This window comes from Trachemys scripta, chromosome 11, assembly GCF_013100865.1.
Source record: "Trachemys scripta elegans isolate TJP31775 chromosome 11, CAS_Tse_1.0, whole genome shotgun sequence".
NCBI classification, from domain to species: Eukaryota; Metazoa; Chordata; order Testudines; family Emydidae; genus Trachemys; species Trachemys scripta.
Window position 1 is genome coordinate 24,265,657 of NC_048308.1, and position 24,130 is coordinate 24,289,786.

At 47.6% G+C, this 24,130-nt stretch overlaps 1 protein-coding gene across 2 annotated transcripts in view; it reads left to right on the forward strand.

Annotated features, from left to right (window-relative positions):
* Positions 1-1,394: 1,394 nt before the first annotated feature.
* Positions 1,395-24,130, forward strand: part of KIF5C (kinesin family member 5C) — a 132,012-nt gene continuing 109,276 nt past the window's right edge. For both annotated transcript variants that reach the window (XM_034785871.1, XM_034785872.1), the window contains exon 1: positions 1,395-1,859. In XM_034785871.1, coding sequence (XP_034641762.1) covers positions 1,734-1,859 — 126 coding nt within the window. In that variant the 5' untranslated portion in view covers positions 1,395-1,733. The remainder of the gene's footprint in view (positions 1,860-24,130) is intronic.

Here is a 24,130-nt window from a genome sequence, read left to right on the forward strand (position 1 = left end):
CTTATATAGGCTCCTATTACCCCCACCCCTGTCCCGATTTTTCACATTTGCTGTTTGGTCACCCTAACAGTAGTACACAAACATTTCCATTTTCAATACAATAGACCCTGAAGTTACTAAGTGTAATTAAATACGTTTTACTTCATTCCATAAGGTTTGCACACGATATTGCAGGATATTGTCATATCTGTCACAAATGGTATGGAAATGGTTGAGAATCAGTCCTCTACTTACACACATTCATTAGGTGCTAAAAGAACCAACCCACCAATAGAACATAAAATAATCCAATCTATTGTCACATGAACAAACACAGGGGGTGAAGTCCTGACCCCCTTGAAATCAATGACAAATCTCTCATTGACTTCAACAGGGCCTGAATTTCAACCAGAGACTACTACAGAACATGTTTGCTTCATTTCACATTTTCAGAAAAGCATGGATAGTGACTATAAAGTAAAAAATCCTGTGACATATCTCCCAATTTCCCAGGAAGCTCTTTAGCATGGTTTAATACTATGGGATATTGATTCTATTATATTTTCCATATGCAAAGAGCAAAACATACTTCCAGTCAGAATGACCTTTATTTTATATTAAGAGTCCAACAAAGCAAGAAGGAACAAAGGTAAAGTCTGCAAAAGAGAGCACAGAGTGTGTATATGTCTCATATGCAGCAGGAAAGGAAACATCTGCATTTAAAAGTGCACTTCACAGAACATGTCAGAACATTAACAAGCCACATATACCATAGGGTCTATTCCCCATTTCTCTCTAGCTCTCATTTTTAATTAAGTGTAACTGGGGTTTCTGGATTTAGGGTTAAACTGATAAAACCCCATACTGGAAACAAAAGTAAGAAAAATAATAATAAAAAAGCTAAACAAACACTCAAACTGACATGTTTTGGAGTGTTGAAAATCTTTAGGGGGTGGGGAGGGAGGAGGAGTTATGAAAAATAACTCTGAGAGCTCATTCCCTGCTGAGCCAGTGTAATGTTAATGTAATTAACAAAAACGACCAAGATTGGAAATTCAAGACGCTGATTGGAAACCGGGGAAAATATGTTTTGTCATTGTTAAACACTTTTGAGTTGTGTGTGATTTGTGAAACATTTCACCCTGATCCAATTAGAAACGGATTTCCTCTCAGCTGGGGAGCTGTAATGGGCTTTCAAAGTAGCGCTCACCGCCACCACCCGTCAATCCTCATCCCCCAGCGATCAGTAGTTAGTCAGACACCTAGAAAAAGTGGGGTACGGCCCTGTCCTTCCTCCTCTACCGTCCAGCCCCCCCACCTGTATGCCGCTCGGAGGACTACAGCTCCCAGCATGCCTTGTTAGCGCCTCTCCCCTCGAGCCCGAGCTTTGGGAGGGGTTGATGTAATGCGGTGAAGTCACAAAGCCTCTGGGGGCGGCTCGCAAGAGGCTGCCGAAGCTGAAGGGGCAAAGGAGCGGCCGCTTTGTCTGCTCGCTGCCCGCAGAGAGCCACCTGCAGCCCCCGCGCGGGGTGCGAGCCCCACCCCGGCGCTCTGCAGAAGTGGTTCTGCCGCGGGCCGGCTGGTTTTTTTGCCGGAGAAGCTGGACAATGCAGGGGCGCTGCTTTCTCGAGCCCCCCGCCCCATGACCTGCTGAAGGTGGGCCGGGTGTTTGCGGTCCCTGCCTCGCTGGAGGCTGGATGCATTAGGCACGCGGGTTGCAGCTCGCCCTTCAGCATCCCTCCCACCCCTCCGAGATGGCGGACCCCGCTGAATGCAGCATCAAAGTGATGTGCCGGTTCCGGCCCCTCAACGAGGCGGAGATCCTCCGCGGGGACAAATTCATCCCCAAGTTCAAAGGCGAGGAGACGGTGGTGATCGGGGTAAGTCCCGTCGGGAGGTCCCGCTCCCAGCCACCGTGGGGCTGAGCATCCTGGGGCCGCGGTTCTGCAGCCCTGACAAAAAGCACCACCGCCCCCCCCCCTCTTTGCGCGCCGCGCAGCACCCGCGCCCTGGGCACCCGGCTCCCTCCCTGCTGCGGCCCATTGTTCCCGCTCCAGGATGGGGGGCGGAGGGGCAGGGGTTATCCCAGGGCTCTGGTGTAGCTAGCGGGGGTCTGGGCAGGCTCCTGCCGCAGAATTGCAGGGACCCCGCTTCCTCCAGGAGGGGGCAGGGGCTCGGGCAGGCCCCCAGGGTTTCTCTCAGTTCCCACCCCTCCATCCTTTGACTTGAGGTTTATTGTCCCCCCCCGGGCACGCGGCCCCCTGTTGGGATGAGAAGGGTCTGGGGGATGCAGACGCCAGGCAGGGGGGAGAAGTTCCTCGGAGTGGGGTGGATGGCACTAGCCTGCTCTGCACACCCCGACTTTTCCCCCGGGGACTAGTTACCGCCTCTGCTGCCCGCGGCTCCAGCCTCGGGGCCAGGCTGGGAGGGCAGAGGGCAGCCCGTGTGCCGCGCTCCCCTCGTTTGTACCTGCGGTGGGGAGGAATTGAATGGAGTCGGCCTCGATTCCCACCTGGGTTGCAGCTTCCCAGCCCCCAGCATTGATGAAGCTGATGTCATTGTGTTCACTGGGCATGCTCACGCGCTCCCTCGCTCGTGGGGTACCTCCAATGATTGGCAGGTGACAACAATTTCGGGAGAGAATTGCAGAGCTCAGTGTGAGTCCTTTCTCTTCCCCTCCCCCCTCCGGGCTTGGCTTGCGCTCAGCCGCTGCATCTCACCAGCGGCGCTGTGTAAAAACCTGCCAGGCTGCGGTCGGTGCAGATGGAAGGAGAGAGGTGTACGGGCTGCGTGTGCGCTGGTTATTGCTGGGTTCCCTTCAGCCCCTTTGCTGTCACATAGCTAGAGAGAGCGCTTTGCGGCAGCCGCTGGAGGCCGCCTTCTTTCCCGGGAAAGTTTCTTCGCTTGAATGGATCGAAGAGCCTTCCGCCACTCTCGCGAGCCGAGGAGTAGTGCTTGGAGTTCTTACGGGCTTCTGAGACCCTCGAGCAGCCGGCCTGCCCGTGGTTACTTCGTGCTCACTGTGTTTTCTGGAACACAGGAATGTGCTCCCTGAATGTGCTAGGTCAATGATAGTTCTGTCGCACCTGTTTTGCATTGCGTTTGCATTAGAGCCATGTGAGGTCAAAGAGAGAAGCAGGAGGCAGAGATTAAATCCTAATCTGTTTATTCGAAGCAGGCATCAAAGTATAGTTTTGCAGTATGTAATTGCTGAGTATAGTTTGTATGTAAAGCAATCATTACATTTTATTATGTATTATTTATAGAGGCACATTGATAAACGATTACAGATTCCAGTAGAACAAATAGTTGATTCTAATTGTCTGGGAGCACAGTGTAGTAAAATCTCATTCCATGGGCAAGTTAGTGATACAGTTGAAATGTTCATCCTTATGTAAGTAGATCTGCACATGGTGTTTTTCTACCACAAAGTCTAAAATATATATTTAAGCATCAGTTCACTACTCCAGGTCCTAGTGACAACAGATTTCTGGACAGGCCAATATTCTTGTTCCACCAGCATATCACGCTGGGAAGTAACCTTCATAACACTAACGGCTCTGGAATCACTGACTAGAGCATATTTAACATGATCACTAAAAAAACAGTCTATGTGGTTATTTGGGTCCCTGTATGGTCTGGGACTAGGGTGACCATATTTCTGTATGCTGAATATGGGACACCTAGTAAAATTACTCGTATTCAAGCAAGTTCAATGAAAATCAATCAGAACTATGCAGTACAAATGTTCAAATTAACATCAAGTTGACTGAACCCCTGTTAAAAAGAAATACTGCACAGTTGGATTCTTTTTATTTACTTCTTATCTTTAAGGCTTTAGGGTTCACTCGGGGAGAGGTGACAAACACACACACACACTCCCATATACCTCTCTCACACAGAGACAGTGACCCACCAACCCGACTCTCCTTTCCCGCTGCCCTCCGTGCTTGTCTGGGCGCCCAGGATGGACCTGCCTCTTCTGGTACCTGATGCTGCGTCTTCCTGAGGCAGCACATGGGGGCGGCATGCAGGGTCACGTGCCCCCCCCACCAGATTTCTGCCAGGGTTCACACCAGAAAGTGGCCAGCAGCAGTCTTTCGGCACTGCACGGGAGGGCAGGGGGCTGTGCTGATGGACCAGCAGGAGGGGTGGCTAGCTGTGCATGCTGCAGCTTTGTCCTGCCACCAGCCTTGCACACCCACTCCTATCGTTAATCATTGCCCCTCCCCCCCGCTGATGGGCGGGTGGTTGGCAAGCAGGGATCCAATCAGCACCAGTACAGATTTGGGGGGGAGACAGAAAATATGGGACAATTTGCCCGTTTTTAAGAAAGTCAGGACACCTGCAGGAGGGCTTAAATATGGGACTGTCCCTTTAAAAACAGGACATCTGGGACCCAAGTCTCCCACAGACTGTTTGGTTATCATGGCAGTTAAGATAGTCTGGGGTGTGCTTGCTGTGAGTTTTTGGAGCTGAAGTTTTCCAATTGAGGGCCCTTATCTTTGGAATGGGCTTCCTTTGGCAGTCTGCCAACATTGGGCTTTGGTTATCTTCAGTGCATGATGTAGGTCATTTCTACTTGAGCTAGTATGTGGTTAATTGTCTGACTTGCTGGATTTTATTTTCCCTTAGTGCTTTGTTTTGTATTTTGGTCTGCAGTCATCACAGCCATGTTTATGTTACTCATTATAAGGTTTATTTTTATAACCAAATACTTAAATAAATGCTTGAGATCAATAAATAAATAATAAACCACATAAATGGCTAGTTGGTTATTAACAAGGTTCTTATTTCAACTGCTTACAGCTATTGTCAGAATTAATTGGAAGGACAAGCACTCTTTCATTAGAGAGCTGCTAAATGACTCATGAAAGACTGAAATGTTTTGAGATAAATGTTATAGAAAAGTCTATTTCTCTTCTCTTTTTAATTATTGAGGGCATTGCATCAAAACAGGATATTTGCTTTCTGAGCAGATAAAACTCTCATTTCTCACCTTGAGTTGTAATCATCATAATCTCCACAGCAATTAATCTGATGTCAAAAACAGAGGATTGTGACTTCAGGCCATGAATGTTTAGAATGAAGGAGAAATAATTAGCAGAAAGAGATGAAACCGTATGAAGGAGAGATTTTTCCATGCAAATGTTAGTGATCTTAAAAACCACACAAAGTATATTAATTAAACTAAGTGAAACAATGTGCAAATTGTAATTCTGGTTATAGGGCATCTCTGCTTATACTGTAGTTCTTTGGAAAACACTGAGTTCAGTTTAAAATGATTCAACTGAAGAAATTGCTCAAACATCACTATAAAGCATTAGCTGCTCTCTCCAAAGACAAAAAGGAAAAACAGATATTTTCTAGTTCTTATGCATTGGAGGGCATAGTCTCTAATTTATGACATGTAAAAGTGTATTTTGACCCTTGTGTATAACTTGTGGTTTGGCAGGATAAATCTTCAGCACCTTTAGTTATCATCCAGGAAAGCTTGTCTCAACCAGAACAGCTTCTTCATTTCTCTTTCTCATGACATAGGCAGGGTCTGGGAAGAAGACCTAGTGACATCCAATGAGGCTTGTCTACACTACCGACCGGATCGACAGGCAGCTATCGATGTAACAGGAGTCGATTTATAGTGTCTAGTATAGAAGCAATAAATCGACCACCAATCACTCTAGCATCGATTCTGGTACTCTGCCTCAACGAGAAGCACAAGGGGAATCGACGGGAGAGCATCTCCCGTCGACACAACACAGTGAAGACACCGTGGTAAGTAGATCTAGGTATGTCGACTTCAGCTACGTGAATAACGTAGCTGAAGTTGCATAATTTAGATCTATTTTTTTCCTCCTCTCCCCACGGTAGTGTAGACCAGCCCTTGGTTTGCTTAGTTGTAAGTCTGTCACATTAAACAGAGAAAAAAATGTATCTCCTGAGTTGGGTTCACTGCCATGATACCTGTGAGAAATCAGCTAGTTTATACTGGCTTGAGGGGGCTGATGTTTTCTGTATCTCTTTACAGTTTTTGAATTATAAACATACATATGAATATTTTCACATTTGAGGCCTTGACCTTAACTGGAACCTATGGGTACTACTGCAATATACTATTAATAATAGAAAGAATGTATTATTGATCTTCATTATTTAGTGTGTCAGATTGAATGCTCAGATCCAATAACTAGTAATACTTAGCCACAGAAAAATCACATTTCTGCTAGAAAATATTCCCAGCATGGTCTTCATTTTAGAAGAGCGCTCTTTTTCTTTAACATTCATAAAGTTATTAAGATGGAACTGCAAAGCTAAATTAAAGAAATCAACCACAATTTCAAATGGTCCTTTGTTGCTTCTGAATAAGTGGGTTTTTTGTTAGTCCAGAATCTTTTTCTTCAGCAATATCATGACTGATTTTTCTATGAGAAGACAAAATTCCACTATTTTCAGTCATCACAAAAGACAAGACTGAAACTTGAATAGCTGAAAGGAAAGAAGATGTCTAATCCAACTCTTCTGAACCCTTAAAGAGAGATTTTTTTTTCTTAACTCAAGCTCCTGACAAACAACGGGGGGAAAATGCTTTCTTTGTGAAATAGTCAACATCATGCACCTCCTGTTATTCTCTCCTATTATAGTTTTATGTGCTTCAGAAGGTTCTCCAGCAACCATAGGAAGGGAAGACTTGTAATTACTGCTGTTTCTTTTTTAAAGGCAAATGACTCCTCCTCCCCCAACTTCTTTTGGGACATCTTTGAGTCTATTTCTGTACATTTATCATATCCACGACTCTCTGACTTTCAGAATTTGCTTATCTAAAACAATCAAATCCTGGCCCCATTGAAGTCAATGGCAAAATTCCCCTTGACTTTAATAGGAGTGGGATTTCATCCATGGTCTTTGTCACCTGAACCAGGCTCCTCCATGAATTTTCTCAGATTTGGCTGTACATGTGTGCCATTTAGTATGGATAAACTAATATAACTAAATGGTTCTTCTTCGAGTGCTTGCTCATATCCATTCCATTAGGTGTGTGCGCGCCGCGTGCACGATCGTCGGAAGATTTTCTACCCTAGCAACACCGGCGGGTCGGCTGTGGAGCCCCCTAGAGTGGCGCCTTCATGGCGCTGAATATATACCCCGGCAGACCCGGCGCCCCCTCAGTTCCTTCTTACCGCCCCTGACGGTCGTTGGAACTGTGGAGCGCTGCTTAGCTGTTCTCCACTCTCCCTAGCTTAGTTAGTTATTCGCAGTTATAGTTATAGTTATAGTTATAGTTATAGTGTTTATAGTTAAATAGTTAAATAGTTTTAAAAGTTGTTCTAGTTGTTCTAGTAGTTCAGGGGATTAAGGGGGTCGTCTCCCCCTTTCTCCCCCGGCCGCGGGGCCGGGCTCATGCCCAACGCTCCCGGCTTTAAGCAGTGCGCCTCCTGCGCTAAGCCTATGCCCACGAGCGACCCGCACGACTCCTGTCTGAAGTGCCTGGGAGAGTCCCATCAAACAGATAAGTGCAAGATCTGTAAGGCCTTCAGACCAAGGACCAAGAAGGAGCGGGACTTTCGGCTCCGGCAACTCCTGATGGAGGCGGCACTTAGTCCGGACGCTCCATCTACAAGTCAGGCCCCGGCACCTAGCGCCTCGGTGCGCAGTGCCCCGGCGGCACCGGCTATGACGACCACGCGAGTGGCGTCGGACAAGCCTCCCCGGCACCGGACCTCGTCGGCACCGCAAGCACAGCAAGTGCCTCAGCGCCGGTCATTATCCCCGGGGCATAAAAAAGCCCATAAGACGGGGACCTCCGTGCCGAAGACGCCGGCTCCCCCAGTGCCGGGGGTAGAGCCGCGTCCGCCGGTGGAGCACCGGAAACAGGTGCCTCCAGCACCGTCGACTCCGGCGCCGAGGCCGTTGAGTCCGGTGCAGATAGCGTCTCCACCGAGGCCGGCGGTGATACAGTGCCTCCCGTCGACTCCAGAGACCTTCGCGGCGGCGAGAGACTTAATAGCTCTCACGGAGCCGGCACCGCCTCAACCACCGGCACCGACGGCACCGTTGACTCGCCCGGTCCAGTCGAGGGGGAAACCTGCCTTGATGCGCCCTCCATCGCAAGGGCTGGAACCTCGGCACCGATCCAGGTCCCGAAGCAGGTCCCCACGCCGCTCGCAGTCCCGGCACCGAATATCGCCTCGGCACCGGTCGTACTCGCGGCCAAGATCTTCTTCGCGGCACCGCTCTACGTCTCGGCACCGCTATGATCGTCGGCACCGATCAACGTCGAGACGTAGTTCTCGGCACCGCTACGGTCGACGCTCGACGTCGAGAGGCCGCTCCCGGCACCGGGCATACTCCAGGTCCTCGTCGAGGTCCAGATCCGACTCCCGGCACCGACGAGGTCATCGGCACCGGTCGCGGTCCCGGCACCGATCGCCGGCACCGCGTAGAGATAGATCATCTCCGGACCGGCACCGTGCGGCACCGCAGCCCACGGGAATCGTCTCAACGCTCTCGGCACCGCCGTGGCCATCGAGATCGGTGTCCCACTCCTCGGAGGACCTCTCGAGATCGGCATATCCCCCTCAAGGGCAAGCCGAGGAACAGGACTTGGGCCATTGGCAGGAGATGACAGAGGACCATTCTCATGGCCCATCTCACTGGTCGTTTTGGACCCCGTGGGCGTACCACCAGGAGCAAGGGGCTCCAATACCCTCGACCTCTCGCTCGGGTCACTCCGTTAGAAGGGCCCCGGAGTCCACCATCTCTCGGCCTCCGCCAGGGGACATGGAGGCTTCCGTGTCCGCACCACCTGACGCCCTGGACCCAGGCGCAGGTGATGCTCCGGCCCAGGAACAGGGAGACCAGGACCAGCCCTTGGATCCTGTTCCACCGGAGGCATCTTCCTCTTCTTCTCCGGATGAGGCAGTGGCGGGCACATCGTGCACAGGCCCACCTCCAATAGATCTTCGGGCTCACCAGGATCTTCTGCGCAGGATGGCCCGTAATATGGACCTGCAGGCGGAGGAGATAGTGGAGGTGCACGACCCGATCGTGAATATCCTCGGAGCGGATGCCCCATCGAGGGTAGCGTTACCCCTGATCCGCATGATACAAACCAATGCGGATACGATATGGCAAACTCCTGCCTCTATCCCACCCACAGCGAGAGGGGTGGAAAGGAAGTACTTTGTCCCGTCGAAGGACTACGGGTACTTGTATACCCACCCCCAACCGTGTTCACTGGTGGTGGCATCAGTGAACGCACGAGAGCGCCACGGCCAGCAGGCTGCAGCGCCTAAATCAAAAGAGGCTAAGCGGCTCGATTTGTTTGGCCGTAAGGTTTACTCAGCCGGAGGGCTGCAACTTAGAGCGGCGAACCAACAGGCGCTACTGAGCCGCTACAATTTTAACTCCTGGAACTCTATGGGGAAGTTTAAGGAGTTGATTCCCCAAGAGTCCAGGGAAGAGTTTGGAGCCATGGTAGAGGAGGGTAAGAAGGTGGCTCGGACCTCCTTGCAGGCCTCCTTGGACATAGCAGACTCAGCTGCGAGGACCCTGGCTTCGGGTATCGCTATGCGAAGGATCTCCTGGCTTCAAGTTTCGGGTTTGCCTCCGGAGCTGCAGCAAACCCTACAGGATCTGCCCTTTGAGGGACATGGATTGTTCTCGGACAAGACGGACTCTCGCCTGCAGAGCCTCAAGGACTCGAGAACAATCATGCGCTCCCTGGGGATGCATGTTGTGGGCCCTCAGCGCAGACCATTTAGGCCGCAGCCTCAGCGCTTCTACTCCCCCCGCCTCGTCAGAGACAAGACTCGGCCCGGAGGCGAGGGCGAGGTGGTAGGAGAAGGTGGACCGGCCCTCAACCCGGCCAGAACCAGGGGCCACTTAGACCACCTTCAGGGCCCAGGCAGAACTTTTGAAGGTGCGGTCGAGGACGGCGCCCCAGTCATCCCCCAGGATCCAGCCCCCTCCTTTCGGGATCGTCTCTCCCACTTCCACCGTGCTTGGTCCCTTATAACTTCGGACCGTTGGGTCCTCCGCACGGTGGAGAGGGGATACGCTATCCAGTTTTCTTCTATCCCCCCCTCCCACCCCCCTTCCCCGTCCCTCTTCAGGGACCCTTCTCACGAGCATCTTCTTATACAGGAGGTTTCTACGCTCCTGGCCATGGGGGCCATAGAGGAGGTTCCGATAGAGTTAAGGGGCAGGGGATTTTATTCCCGTTACTTCCTGATCCCCAAGTCCAAAGGAGGTCTGCGGCCCATCTTGGACTTGCGCGGACTCAACAAATTCGTAGTAAAGTTGAAGTTCCGCATGGTCTCTCTGGGGGCCATTATCCCTTCCCTCGATCCTGGAGACTGGTTCGCCGCCCTCGACATGAAAGACGCATACTTTCACATCGCAATTTACCCACCTCACAGACGCTTCCTGCGATTCGTGGTAAACGCGGTGCACTACCAATTTGCAGTCCTTCCCTTCGGCCTATCCTCGGCCCCAAGAGTGTTCACGAAATGTATGGCTGTCGTGGCAGCGTACCTTCGTCGGCAAGGGATACAGGTGTTCCCGTACCTAGACGACTGGCTGGTACGCGGTCGCACCAAAGAGCAAGTTCAAGCTCACGTCCCCATAATAGTGCACACATTCAACGAGTTGGGCATCCTACTCAACAAGGACAAATCCACTCTAGAACCTACCCAGAGAATAGAATTCATCGGCGCAGTTCTAGACTCCAGACGTGCACAAGCCATCCTGCCAGACAACCGCTTTGGCACCATCACGAGCCTCATTCAAGGGCTCCAGGCCTTCCCAACTACCACGGTGAGGTCGTGCCTTACCCTGCTGGGTCACATGGCTTCCTGCACGTACGTAACCAGGCATGCCAGACTTCGGCTTCGCCCACTCCAGACCTGGGTGTCGTCAATATACCGCCCACATCGGGACAGCCTGAACATGGTGGTCACGGTCCCGATCTCGGTCCTGACCTCCCTCACCTGGTGGCTAGATCACAATGTGGTCTGCGAGGGGATGCCATTTCACGCCCCACAACCCTCTCTGCACCTGGTCACAGACGCTTCATCTCTGGGTTGGGGCGCCCATCTCAAGGAACACCATACCCAGGGCCTGTGGACTGCACCCCAGCTAGCCCTGCACATCAATGTTCGGGAACTGATGGCGGTGCGCCTGGCGTGCCAGGCATTTCTCAACCTCCTACGTGGCCGATGTGTGTTAGTTCTCATCGACAACACCACGGCCATGTTTTACATCAACAAGCAAGGAGGAGCACGTTCGTCAATTCTATGCCAAGAGGCCATTCGCCTGTGGGACTTCTGCATCGCCCACTCAATCCATCTCACGGCATCGTTCCTCCCTGGAGTCCAGAACACTCTAGCGGACCGACTCAGCAGGTCCTTCCAGACGCACGAGTGGTCTATCCGTCCGGACATCATACATTCCATCTTCCAGAAGTGGGGGTTTCCCCAGATAGACCTGTTTGCATCCTGAGACAACAGGAAGTGCCACGTGTTCTGCTCCCTACAAGGTCGAGCTCCGGGCTCCCTCTCGGATGCGTTTCTCCTTCCCTGGAAAGACCACCTGTTTTATGCCTTCCCTCCGTTTCCTTTGGTCCACAAGGTACTGCTCAAATTGCGCAGAGACCAGGCACAGGTAATTCTGGTCGCTCCAGCGTGGCCGAGACAACATTGGTACACCACACTGTTGGAACTCTCGGTTCAGACACCGATCCCGCTTCCGTTGTGTCCGGATCTCATCTCGCAGGACCACGGCCGGCTGCGTCACCCCGACCTGCAATCACTCCACCTCACGGCGTGGCTGCTCCATGGTTCACCCAGGCAGAGCAGCAATGCTCGCACTCTGTCCAACAGATTCTGCTGAGCAGTAGGAAGCCCTCAACACGCACCACGTATCTGGCCAAGTGGAAGCGGTTCTCCTGTTGGTGCGAACAACGAGCCACGTCCCCGTTGCAGGCACCCATTCCTCTCATTTTGGAATATCTCCTCGCCCTAAAACAGCAAGGGTTGGCGATATCTTCAATTAGAGTTCACCTGGCCGCTATATCGGCCTTTCACCCAGGGGAACTCGCGTCCTCGGTATTCTCTAACCCGATGGTCGTTAGATTCCTCAAGGGCTTAGACCGGACTTACCCACAACAGCGTCATCCCGTCCCGACGTGGGATCTCAATCTGGTTCTCTCCAAACTCACAGGTCCTCCGTTCGAGCCACTGGCCACCTGTTCACTTCTGTACCTATCCTGGAAGACAGCCTTCCTCGTAGCCATCACCTCAGCAAGGCGCGTTTCTGAACTCAGGGCGCTTACCTCTGAGCCCCCTTACACAGTTTTTCATAAGGATAAAGTGCAGCTTCGTCCACATCCTGCCTTTCTCCCTAAGGTGGTTTCTACATTTCATATTAACCAGGACATCTTTCTCCCGGTCTTTTATCCCAAACCACATGCCACTCGCCAGGATCAACGTTTGCATTCCCTGGACGTACGAAGGGCCCTGGCCTTCTATATTGACCGCACAAAGCACTTTAGAAAGACGACGCAACTCTTCGTTGCAGTGGCCGACCGAATGAAAGGCTCACCGGTCTCCTCACAACACCTATCCTCCTGGATTACGTCTTGCATCCGGACTTGCTATGACCTGGCAGGTGTCTCAGCACCGCACCTCACCGCTCACTCCACGAGGGCCCAAGCCTCCTCGACTGCTTTCCTGGCACATGTTCCGATACAGGACATTTGTAGAGCGGCGGTTTGGTCATCAGTCCACACGTTTACAGCTCACTATGCACTAGTGCAGCAGTCCAGGGACGATGCTGCTTTCGGATCTGCGGTTTTGCACACAGCAATGTCTCACTCCGACCCCACCACCTAAGTTGGGCTTGGGAGTCACCTAATGGAATGGATATGAGCAAGCACTCGAAGAAGAAAAGACGGTTACTCACCGTTGTAACTGTTGTTCTTCGAGATGTGTTGCTCATATCCATTCCAAACCCGCCCCCCGTCCCCACTGTCGGAGTAGCCGGCAAGAAGGAACTGAGGGGGCGCCGGGTCGGCCGTGGTATATATTCAGCGCCATGAAGGCGCCACTCTAGGGGGCTCCACAGCCGACCCGCCGGTGTTGCTAGGGTGTAAAATCTTCCGACGATCGTGCACGCAGCGCGCACACACCTAATGGAATGGATATGAGCAACACATCTCGAAGAACAACAGTTACAACGGTGAGTAACCGTCTTCTTTAATCATTTTTTAATTGCAAATTGGAGACTAATTAACTTTTCTCAATTTTCCATGGCCAACAATATAATGAAAATTTTAGTGTGCCATAACTTATTTTTAATTTCAGATTATGATTCCTGCGTTTTTACTGTGACTTAACCCTTTTTTTTTTTTTTTTTTTGCCGTGATGGCCTACTGACCTTGATCATAGTAGGGCACTAAGAGGCAAAAGCAATAAATAAATAAATTACTTTCTTTTGCAGTTCACTAAACTACTGGATTCCTTATTGAGCTTCACAAAAGATTTTCAGTAGACTGCTGCTTAGTTTGTTGTCTTTGTTCCTCTGTACCCTATTATAGCTATTTGGTTTTGCCTGATGTGTCTGCAAATGTATTTTCCTTGGCAATTTTTTTTCTTGTATTCTGTGAGTGTTAAGTGGTGTGCTCAGCTCAGCCAGTGAAGTATCTTGCTGGCTTGGGGACCTGAAAACACTTAACACCTGCAACTACTGTACTCACATGCCTAAGGCCTTAGCTACACTTCGGGATTGATAGCACTGCCGCGGCAGCTCTGTGAAGCGCGAGTGTAGTTGCGCTGCCAGTGCTGCGAGAGCTCTCTTGCAGCGCGGCAAGTACTCCACCTCTCCGAGGAGAATAGCTTGCAGTGCTGCGAGCGAGCGTGCAGCGCTGCAGGCGCTGATTACACTGGCACTTTACAGTGCTGCACTCGCGCTTGGGGGGGTGCGTTTTCACACCCCTGAGTGCAGCAAGTTGCAGCACTGTACAGCGCCAGTGTAGCCAAGGCCTAAGTGTTTGCAGGATCGGGGACTGGGAGGGATACACAGGGAGACTCTGTGAAGAAATAAGCTGCTTGTGATGTAAAAAGACTTTTTTTCCAGCTAAGTTTGTGGGCCCACAATATATTCCCCCCCCCCCCCCAAATTTAAAAAATAAATAAAGAGTAAAGAATTGAACTGAACTGAGGAAAATGCAGGAACAAGTTCATTCTTTGTTCTTCAGGTGGATCTGTAGTGCCCGCTCATTTTGAAGCTTGCTGTTAGTGAAAGGCAGAAACTGATATATTTAGTCTTAGTTGTGATATTTAGCAATGTGGATTTCCTGAACTAATTTCTCGCTGTCGTAATGTCAGTGTTTTCTATTTCCAAGAAGGAGACAGAAATTAACTTTGGTTCTGATTTCGCATTCCTTTTTTGAGATGAAACTTAGGGCTGAACTAGTGCAAAATATTGGCATGTACCTCTGCATACTGAATCTGCTGAGTTTTGCACATCTCTTGTTGTGCAGGCAACGTAGGGGTAGGGAGGGAGAGGAATGTTTGGTTTTAGTTGTTGCTCAACAGGATTCATTCCAGCTGACTAAGTGTGGCACTGGTGGGCTTTGAAGCAAGTCCTTGCCAGTTGTGCTTGACTAGAAGGATGATGGCTATGATATGGGACCTCAAAGTGTGTGTGAGTGGGAGAGAGAAAAAACAGTAAGGAAAAATGGAACAAGCCTAAGGGTCCTTATACTAGCATACATAGTTTGTTCCCCCCAGAGGGAAGTCTTACTATCTATTGTTTCAGCCTTGAATTGCTCTAAAGACTCCTTATTGTATTCAGTGACTACATTTTTGTGAAGAGACATTGAATAATTTTTTCTTTTGTTAATCAGACACTACAGAACATGTAGGAATATAGGGAGCAAAAGGTCAAATGATGTTCACAGCATAACACATACAGTACTTGTCAGATGCAAATAATGATAGCCCATTCCTCTAGGGAAACAATGTCTATTTTTACCTAGTTTTCTAATGTGTTTACTACTGAGAATTATGACTGTGTACAATATATGACAATATATTTTCTCCTTAAAGTATCAGGTCAGACTATTCTCTTTCTCTTATGCAGTGAAGTTAATGAAAGTTGCACTAGTAAGAAGAGAATTAGATCCATAAATTCTTTCTGTTTAAATATCTTTGCAGACTATTTATCTGGATCATTCATGCCTAATTAGCTTATTTAGCAAAAGCTCCTGAAACAAATGGATGGTAGAGCAGTGACAATGTGGCATAAAAATCCTCATTGGTTGTTGAAAGTCATTTCCATGATTTGATAGTTCTCTTTGATGCTGCATGGCACGTTGCTGTTTTAATGAAATCCACACCAATATTTCCACCTCTCAGTGCACAAGGGTAGACTATCATATCTTGATGTGAGACACCCTAGAAATACTAGAAATTATACTCTCATAGATTGATGTGGGGTGGGAATGTTTGTATTGCTAGTGAAGTTGATTTTATTTTAAATTAGCGAAATCTAACCTGTCAATTTGTTCAGTTAAACGTATTAATTTTTTTTTTGAGAAAATATATTTAGCCATGTGTTGTTGGGATTTTTTCTTTCCTTTTATAAAACACACACAATACATACTTGATGTACAGTCATTCATTAGGTGTGTGATACATTTTGTTACAATGTTTCTACTGGGAAAACTTAAGCTGGAAACCTTTAATGTGTTATAACGGTGCATCTTTAGTCCATTTCCCTACCCCCTCCTAATTTCTTTATTCCCATGAAGTTTAAGGATTGTTTCCACAAAAGAGCTCATCTGAGATACCTGTAATGAAGTACAAGCAGCTTGCAGAGATAAACATATCATATCTTTGAAGCCTATGATCTCCAAAGGCACCATGAAATGATACAAATGTGTGGTGGGTTCTTCTCTTTTAGAAAACATGACAAGTCCTCCCACGCCAGCAGGTTTTCCTTCAGTATGACATACATTGAAAAATTGCAAAGCATGTGCTTGACCCGATGCCTTTCATCTTTCTACTTTATGTATAAGATGTGTCATGCTGTGCTAACTTTCCTGTAATGTTGGGCTGTGTTGTTTCCATGCCTGATTATTTCTAGAGATGGAACAGCAGAGTGCTGGCAAATCTGTCACTTTATTTCTGTGGTGATTTCCCTCCTACTCCAACCCATGAATTAGCTCAAGGTGAATGGGACACATCTTGTATAAGTACCACATTTTCTTTCAGTTTATAAGGCTTCCCTATCTGCTGCAGAACCAGGGCCGGCTCTAGGTTTTTTGCTGCCCCAAGCAAAAAAATTTTTGGCTGCCCCCCCCCCCAGCCCACCAGTGGCCCCCCCACCCGCACCCCCTGCCGCCCCAGCACTGGTCTCTCTCTTCCCCCCCCTGCTCCCCCTGCCACCCCAGCACTGGGCTCCCCCCCAAATGTGGGATCCGCTACCAGCACACGGCGGCCAAGCCCTGGCCCAGCCGTGACTCTGTCCCCATGCGGGTGGAGCTGCTGGGCGGTGCAGAGTGGGAGTACTTCCAGGTGGCAGTGTGGCTGCGGGGCGGCGCGGAGAACACAGCCCCTCCCTGGGCTTTGCGGCACTGCTGGTGGCCAAGGTGGATCAGTTTGTGCTCACCGCCCTCACCCCTGACATGCTGGCAGCTGAGGACATGGAGAGCCCCCCGGACCTGCTGCTCTTCAGCCTCACCACACCCTGGCCCAGCCCCGGCGGGCGGGAAGGCGAGGATCTCCGACTGTGGGGCTACCTGCTCAGCAACAAGCCCAGCCGGCCGCTCACCTCTTAACACACTCCGGGAGTCCCTCTTGCCACCGCCGCAGCCCGGGCTTGGCTCCATGGGACCCCACTTCCCTCCCTCCCCGGCTCCTCACACACTCTGGGCAGGGCTGCCCAGAGAATTCAGGGGGCCTGGGGCAAAGCAATTTCGGGGGCCCCTTCCATAAAAAAAAGTTGCAATACTATGGTATACTATGTATTTGGAAATGTAAAAAATAACTAGTGAAATAGATTCAAAAATTAATTTGTAATAATTTGAAAATACACTAAATACATTATTTAAAAACATTAAATACTTTAATGGTATGTATACATTTGCAATTACATAATGGGCTGTTGCTGGGTGATGGTTGGTGCCAATGGGCTGTCGCTGCCTGGGGGTGGTGCTGCTGTTGCCCAGGGCTGGGTGGGGAGCTGGGCTCTGGGTTGGGGGGTACCCGGCTCACAGAGGCTGGGCTCAGGGCTGTGGGGAGATGGGGTCGGGGGGTGTCCGGCTCAGAGGGGCTGGGCTCGGCGCTGGGGGTCAGGGTTGTGGGGGATGGGGTCGGGGGAAGACTCGGCGCGGCAGGGGCAGCAGGACCCCATCTCCCTCCCTGCTGCGCCGAGTCTCCCCAGGGCAGCACTGTACAGGGCGCCGCCGGGCTGGGCAGGGGGCACGGATCCCAGCTCCCGCTGGCAGGGCGAGTGGCTGGGCCGCCCCAAGCGAAAAAATGAAAATAAAAAAGGGAGGCCAGAATGCCGCCTCTTAGAAAGTGCCGTCCCAAGCACGTGCTTGGAGGGCTGGTGCCTAGAGCCGACCCTGTGCAGAACAAACATGTTTCACTAACTTAAGGACTGTAGTTGTAGCCATCCAGGGAGTAATTGTTGGAACTGCTAAAAAGAGTAGATTGCTCTAGGTACTGTTATGTTTAATAATTAATTGAAGGGGAAGCTGTTTAGGAGGTGGAGTTCTTACTGCAGTGGAATAATTAGTGTGGTAGAGTTTCTGGTTCTAACAGAGAAGTTAATTGTCTAGTACATGAGGGCTGGATCTGCAGCTGCCTTCTTTATTAAGAAATTAATTTTTGCAGCTTCCCTCTTTGAAAAACAGCCAACCATCCAATGAATTTAAAAATCTAATATATTGCATTCTCAATTGTAATTTAGGGCAACGAGAGATTTAACTGCAAATATATATTTGTACAGATAAGGGCTTCCTGCAGACATTTCTGTATTCTCACATTTAAATTTGCTTTCCTTCAAACCACCTCATCTCTGATCCTGCCAGATTTCACAAGCTGGGCTGGGTTAGTACATGATTAGGACACTTCTAAGGACTAGTCTACACTGGCAACGCAGCAGCGCTTTAATGTGCCTTGTGTGGTTTAAAAAAAAAAAAAAACCCACCTCAATGAGGGGCATAGCTCCCAGCACTGGGGCACTGTTTACACTGGTGCTTTATAGTGATGCAACTTGCTGTGCGCAGGGGGGTGTTTTTTCACATCCCTGAGCGAGAAAGTTGCAGCGCTATTAATTGCCAATGTAGACAAGGAACATATTGGTCTTGTCTGTTTCTGTGAAATTTCCCTTGTGTGCAGCAGCACTGGGAGTTCTGGTGTAGACTGATTATTGGTAATATCTTAAACCACTGTGTATGAGCAAGGCTAGATGATGTGATGGTACAAATGCTGGTGGCTGGACTTCATTAACAGTGATTGCACCACCACAAAAGCTCAATGGTGGGAGGTTTCCTGAAGGTGTAGTTTTAGGTGCTGCAGGAAGAACTGTTGCTGAGTTAGCCATTGGTACTCTGTGAGCTGGTACAGGACCAGTTCTCTAACACAGTTTTGAGGCAGAAGTGTTTGCCTTTCAGATGCAAAACCCACATCATGAATCATGGTGGCTATTAAAGATTCCATGGGACTCTAAGAAAGTATAGGTGGATTGTCAGATTTCAGTGTGGGTAACTATGTTCTGCTTGCCAAAATTCCTTCTGGAGAGTCATTTGGAAAGAGCATTCTTTATGTCCTATCCCAGGGATCGGCAACGTTCGGCACGCGGCTCGCCAGGGTAAGTACCCTGGCGGGCTGGGCCAGTTTTATTTACCTGCTGACGCGGCAGGTTCGGCTGATCGCGGCCCCCACTGGCCGCGGTCCCGGGCCAATGGGGGCGGCGAGAAGTGGTGCGGGCGAGCGATGTGCTGGCCGCGGCTTGTCGCCGCCCCATTGGCCAGGGATGGTGAACCGCGGCCAGTGGGGGCCGTGATCAGCTGAACCTGCCGCGTCAGCAGGTAAATAAAACTGGCCCGGCCCGCCAGGGTGCCAAACATTGCCGACCCCTGTCCTATCCTAAGGTGTTGTGCTGATAATTAAAAAATATTTCAACCCATATTTGCATTTCAGTGGTGGATGGAGTGATCCTGTGGGTGTTTTGTCGAGGGGGAAAATGAAATGGAAAAACAGCTTCCATTTACACTCATTTCAAGCATGTGTGTTTCTTATAATAATGTTAATTGTTTTCACTGAAGCAAGTTCCTTTCAGTCCTCCTTGTGTACTGTAGGTTTTTTGAATGCAGTCTTTTCCAAGCCCCTGTTCCACTTTTATTTTATTTTTTAATCCCGATGTCCTATAAACACCAGTATGCGTGTCAACAGTGTGGAATTCTAGCTAAAGGTTTGAAATTTTGAAGTTCAGATTTTTTATTTTTACATGATACCTGATTTATAAAATTCTAAAACCATTGTAGAAATAGTTGCGGTTACATATCTCTTGTGCCCTATATTTTCTTATGGACAGTCTTCTAGTCTGGGAAAAGAGATGATGATGGATTTTTAATTCAGTGCTTCAAGTGAAGAATTTCACAAGGTAGACCGAAGACAAGTGTCTCTCAGGGTCATCCTGTGAGTAAGGGAGGGGTTAAATTTATAATTTATAGGGGGAGAGGGGAGAAGAGATGGGTGAGGGCTCCTATTTAAAAGTGGACACATCTAAGATCTTGAAATCAAGGTCTCAGCATTGATGTTTAGATTCCTTGACTTCAGGGAATAGTTCTGTCTATGGTCCAATTTCTGATGTGGGTTGCTTCCCTTTGTCTTGAATATATGATCATGAGTTAGCTTGAAACTAGGCAATAGAGGTAGCCAGACAGGAATTGGGGAAACCTTTATTGAAATATTTTAGAGGAAGTGGGACTGAGGAGTCTTTGAAAGTTAATCTAACATTGTGGTTCTCAACCAGGGATATGCCTACTCCTGGGGGTACTCAGAGGTCTTCCAGGGGGCACTTCAAGGCATTTAGATATTTGCTAGTGCTTTTTATGTAGACTGTAGTACTGACTTTGTCTAGTTTTACAAAGTAAAATTTCATGCAGACAATGTTTTCTTCATACTGCTCTATACCTGAAATGTAAGTACAATATTTATATTCCAATGGATTTATTTTATAATTATATGGTAAAAATGAGAAAGTAAGCACATTTTCAGTAACAGCGTGCTGTGACACTCTTGTATTTTTATGTCTGATTTTGTAAGCAAGTAGGTTTTAAACAAGGTGAAACTTGGGGTACGCAGGACAAATCAGACTCCTGAAAGGGGTACAGTAGTTTGGAAATCCACTGATCTAACATAAAAAGTGGGATATGTGTGTTCTTTCTCAGACTCCAGCTTGCATTAATTAATGTTTGTAAAGCACTTTGAAGATAAAAACCACTATATAGGCACTAATAATGTCAATCCCTGAGATGGAGATTGAGTTATGGTTCATAAGTGTGGGTATGTTCATAATTTTTTATTATGTCTATCCTTTATATTACTTAACTTTCCAATAGCAAGAACATCTTAATTGCTACCATATTTTCAATTTCTAGTGTCTCATCTTCTGCCTGGTCAGTAATGTTAAAAGCTATCACTTCAGTTGTCCTTGAGTGTGTCCTTTCAGAAGATATTTGGGAAGTATGGTATCTCAAAGAATAACCATGCATTATGGAGAAAACTAATCAACCTCTTTAGCTTGGCATTGAGAGTATTTGAAACAGATCCTGGGTGAATGCTGAACATGAGTAGATGTGGTGCTAAGGGGCCTGAGTCCATGGCAGAGAGCTAAATTCCCATGTTGCAGCCTGTTCGTAATGGGAGCTGTGCAAGGTGCTGAAACACTAACTAACCTTCAGTAAATCTTGGTTCCTCATTATCATTGACTTCTAGCAACCACAAGTCCATTAACCCTTTTCTAATGAAGGCGATCTGGATACGTTTGTCTGAAGCATCCCAAAGCAAACCTCTCTGTAGCTACAATATGGTCCTGCCTACCCAATGACAGGCTTTTTCTTTTCTTCCCCTCCCTCTCCCCACTCTTGGTGCAAAGAGGAGGAAATCTAACTGATGTGAAGGCAAGAAACTGTGCATTTAATCTTTGGCAGAGCTGGGAATAAAACTCAAGAAGTCCTATCTTACCTTTCCTGTGGCTCACCTATCAAGTGAAGATTAACTAATTTTTATAAAGCACTTTGAGGCCCTCTAGAGGGTGTCCCTATAGAAGTGAAAATAAGTCCCCCAATTGACATTTAGTTTATCATCTGTCTTGACTTGATAAAAATGTATCCAATACTTCAGATAAACGTATTGTGCCTTAGTAATGTGGTAGTTAGGCATGCATATTTACTTCAAAACCGACCTGATTTGTGTCTTAACCTTTGTCAAAGACTTTAAATGTTTCCCTTATTTAATAATATATTTACACATTCTTTAGTCACAAAATTGTCTGCATTAAGAACTTCTGTTAGCTTCATTGTTGCTTTGTGACAGTGTTTCTTAGCTGTTATAGCTATTCCAGCAAATATGAGGCTTCAATGGATTTTTCCAAGGAGGCTTTCCCATTATATATTATGTTGTGTGTTTACATGCACCAAAGCTCAGTGTTAATAGCAATGGTAGATGTAAAGATTTAGAGGAATGCTAATTGCTTGCAATGTGTTCAGCAGCTGGACCTGCCTATATCTTTCTAGTTTGGCAGACTTATTGTGTTGTTAGTACATCTCAGGGGAGGCAGTCGATGGTAGTGCTGAAATTGACTTCAGGAGACTTCTGTTCACTCTAGTACAGTCATAAGAGAAGCTTTCAGAGAATAGTGCTCCATCCATCGGGATTTTTTTGTATGGTCAAAGGAGATTTTGTATGAGGTTCTTCAGTCCCCCTGAGGTAAATGGGGGAGCATTGGCTGTTTTGGTTAAGAAAGTGATGTGATGCTCTTATACTAGAAGAAATGCAGAGATGCTTCAGACCTTGCTTAACAGAGCACTGTGAGGCTGTCAGTGATTGGCTGTAGCAAATGCTAAAATGGAAGAGGAAACGAGAGCTGCTGACCGTGGACCTTCCAATAAGAACATGCTTATTTTTTCCCTACAATTTTTTCAAGACTTATTTTTCAGTTTTGAGTGTGAGGAATATTGGAATTTCATAATGTCTTGTAAAAATGCTGTTGATTACCATTACCCCCACCACAACTGGCCACCCTATGTCCTTACCATCACCTGCCAACAGCAGCCATCAAAGTGAGTCACTTAAAGATTTCCTATTTTTTCCATGTTGACTTGTGTAGTATCTCATGTGTTTCTAGCCATTCATGAACCTTCTCAGCTGTGTAAGTTGTATTGCAATCAGCCTGCTAAAACAGCTGACTATATTTAGATGTCTACAGCTGGAAAGAGGGAGCCACTTCGGTGTGAATAATGTTTAAAGTTTCATTTGTAAGTAGATGTCTCATCTTCGTATATTTTTTTGTTTAAAAGACTTAGAAATGTATAAGACTTAGATGTGCATAAGTGAAGTGGTGGTTGTAATAGCTTTCTAAATGGCCAAAAGCGTAACTTACTTATGAGTGCAGAAGGGGAAATATTTTTACTGAAGAAAAAGATGAATTGAATGATCTAGTCTCCTTTTTGGAGCGAGGTGTGTGCATAATTGAAATTCCATCCATTTAGCCTCCAGGGCTTGGAACGTTTTGGTTGATTATCATTTCCTTTAGTTTGCTAACTCTTGGTGTCTGGATTTTTTTTTTTTTTTAAGTATGAATGCAAGCAAATTTCAGTTGCAACTTTTCATTGAATGTAATTTTTCTAAACAGAAGAACTACTTTTCTTATTAAGAGCACCTAATGCATACGCGTACTTTGTGTCCATTTTGTTAAATCTCTTAGCTGAGCCTGTAATGCTACATCTCTGTGAAGCAGAACAAGATCTAACACAACCTATTTACCCCATGCAGCTTCTTACAGACCCTTCCCTTTCCTTCATTCATTTTTATCTTGCTTTAGCCTTTCAAAACCCAAAGGTCACATCTAGAAGAGACCTTGATTCCAGAGTGGTGTTAGTCATGCCATTCTGATCGCTTGAAGAAATAGTGAATGTAGAGTTGAATATAGATGCAGAGTAGATTTTCTATTAAGAAACTGTTCAGACTACTGCAGTCTAAAGCAGCAAAGTTCAGAGCATGTCTTTCAGCAGTATCTCTGCAGGATACTGAAAGGATATTGAGTGCAAGTCATTTGAGATAGTAGCCTATGTGTGCAATATACAGTAAACCCTTCTTGAGCTGACTGCTTGTATGGAAGCAGAAAAATGATATTGGGGAGAAGGGCAGGAAGGTGGGCAATTACTGAGTGACTGTGGCGCAACCAAGGCTTTCCTTAGCTCCAAAGAAAAATCCATGTTGGAATATTAATGGCTTCCCCACGGGAATATTTTACAATATACTGAGCAGGGGACTCTACCTCCCTTCAAATTATCAGGTTTTTGAGTGTGAGAAAGCTGTGTATTAAAAAAACAAACAAGCCCATAAAATACCCCAAACTCTTCCCTTTAAGACTTCTTAAAGAGCTGTTGCTCAGAGGCACATGTCTTTCCTGTTGGGTCTGTCTATTGGAGAAATCAAAGTCTCTTGAAATAGCTGTCTGAAATATTGTGGCCCTTTCCTGCTCTTTAAATCTGTCTTCCTGAAATGGAAATCTACTGACTTCATCTAAAACCACAGTGGTGGAGGCAGCCATGGGGCCTGGCTTTGGAGGAATGTGCATGTTATCCTTCAAGTGGACGTTGACTTTAGAAGGCTGATTGTGGTCCTCCTTGTGACTCCAAGAAAACCTCCTGGTTGGGGTTCAGGATTATTTAAAACCAGACGCTTTTTTGAAAACACATGATTTAACTGGGTGAGTGCTTCTTTTGTAAGAGAAGTAAAATGTCAGAAAAGAGTCTAATATTATCCAAAGTGTCTACAGTATTTCTCTGTGCCCCTCTGTCTGCTGAATGAAATCCTATTGCACTGCAAAATTTGAAACACCAGTAAATTTT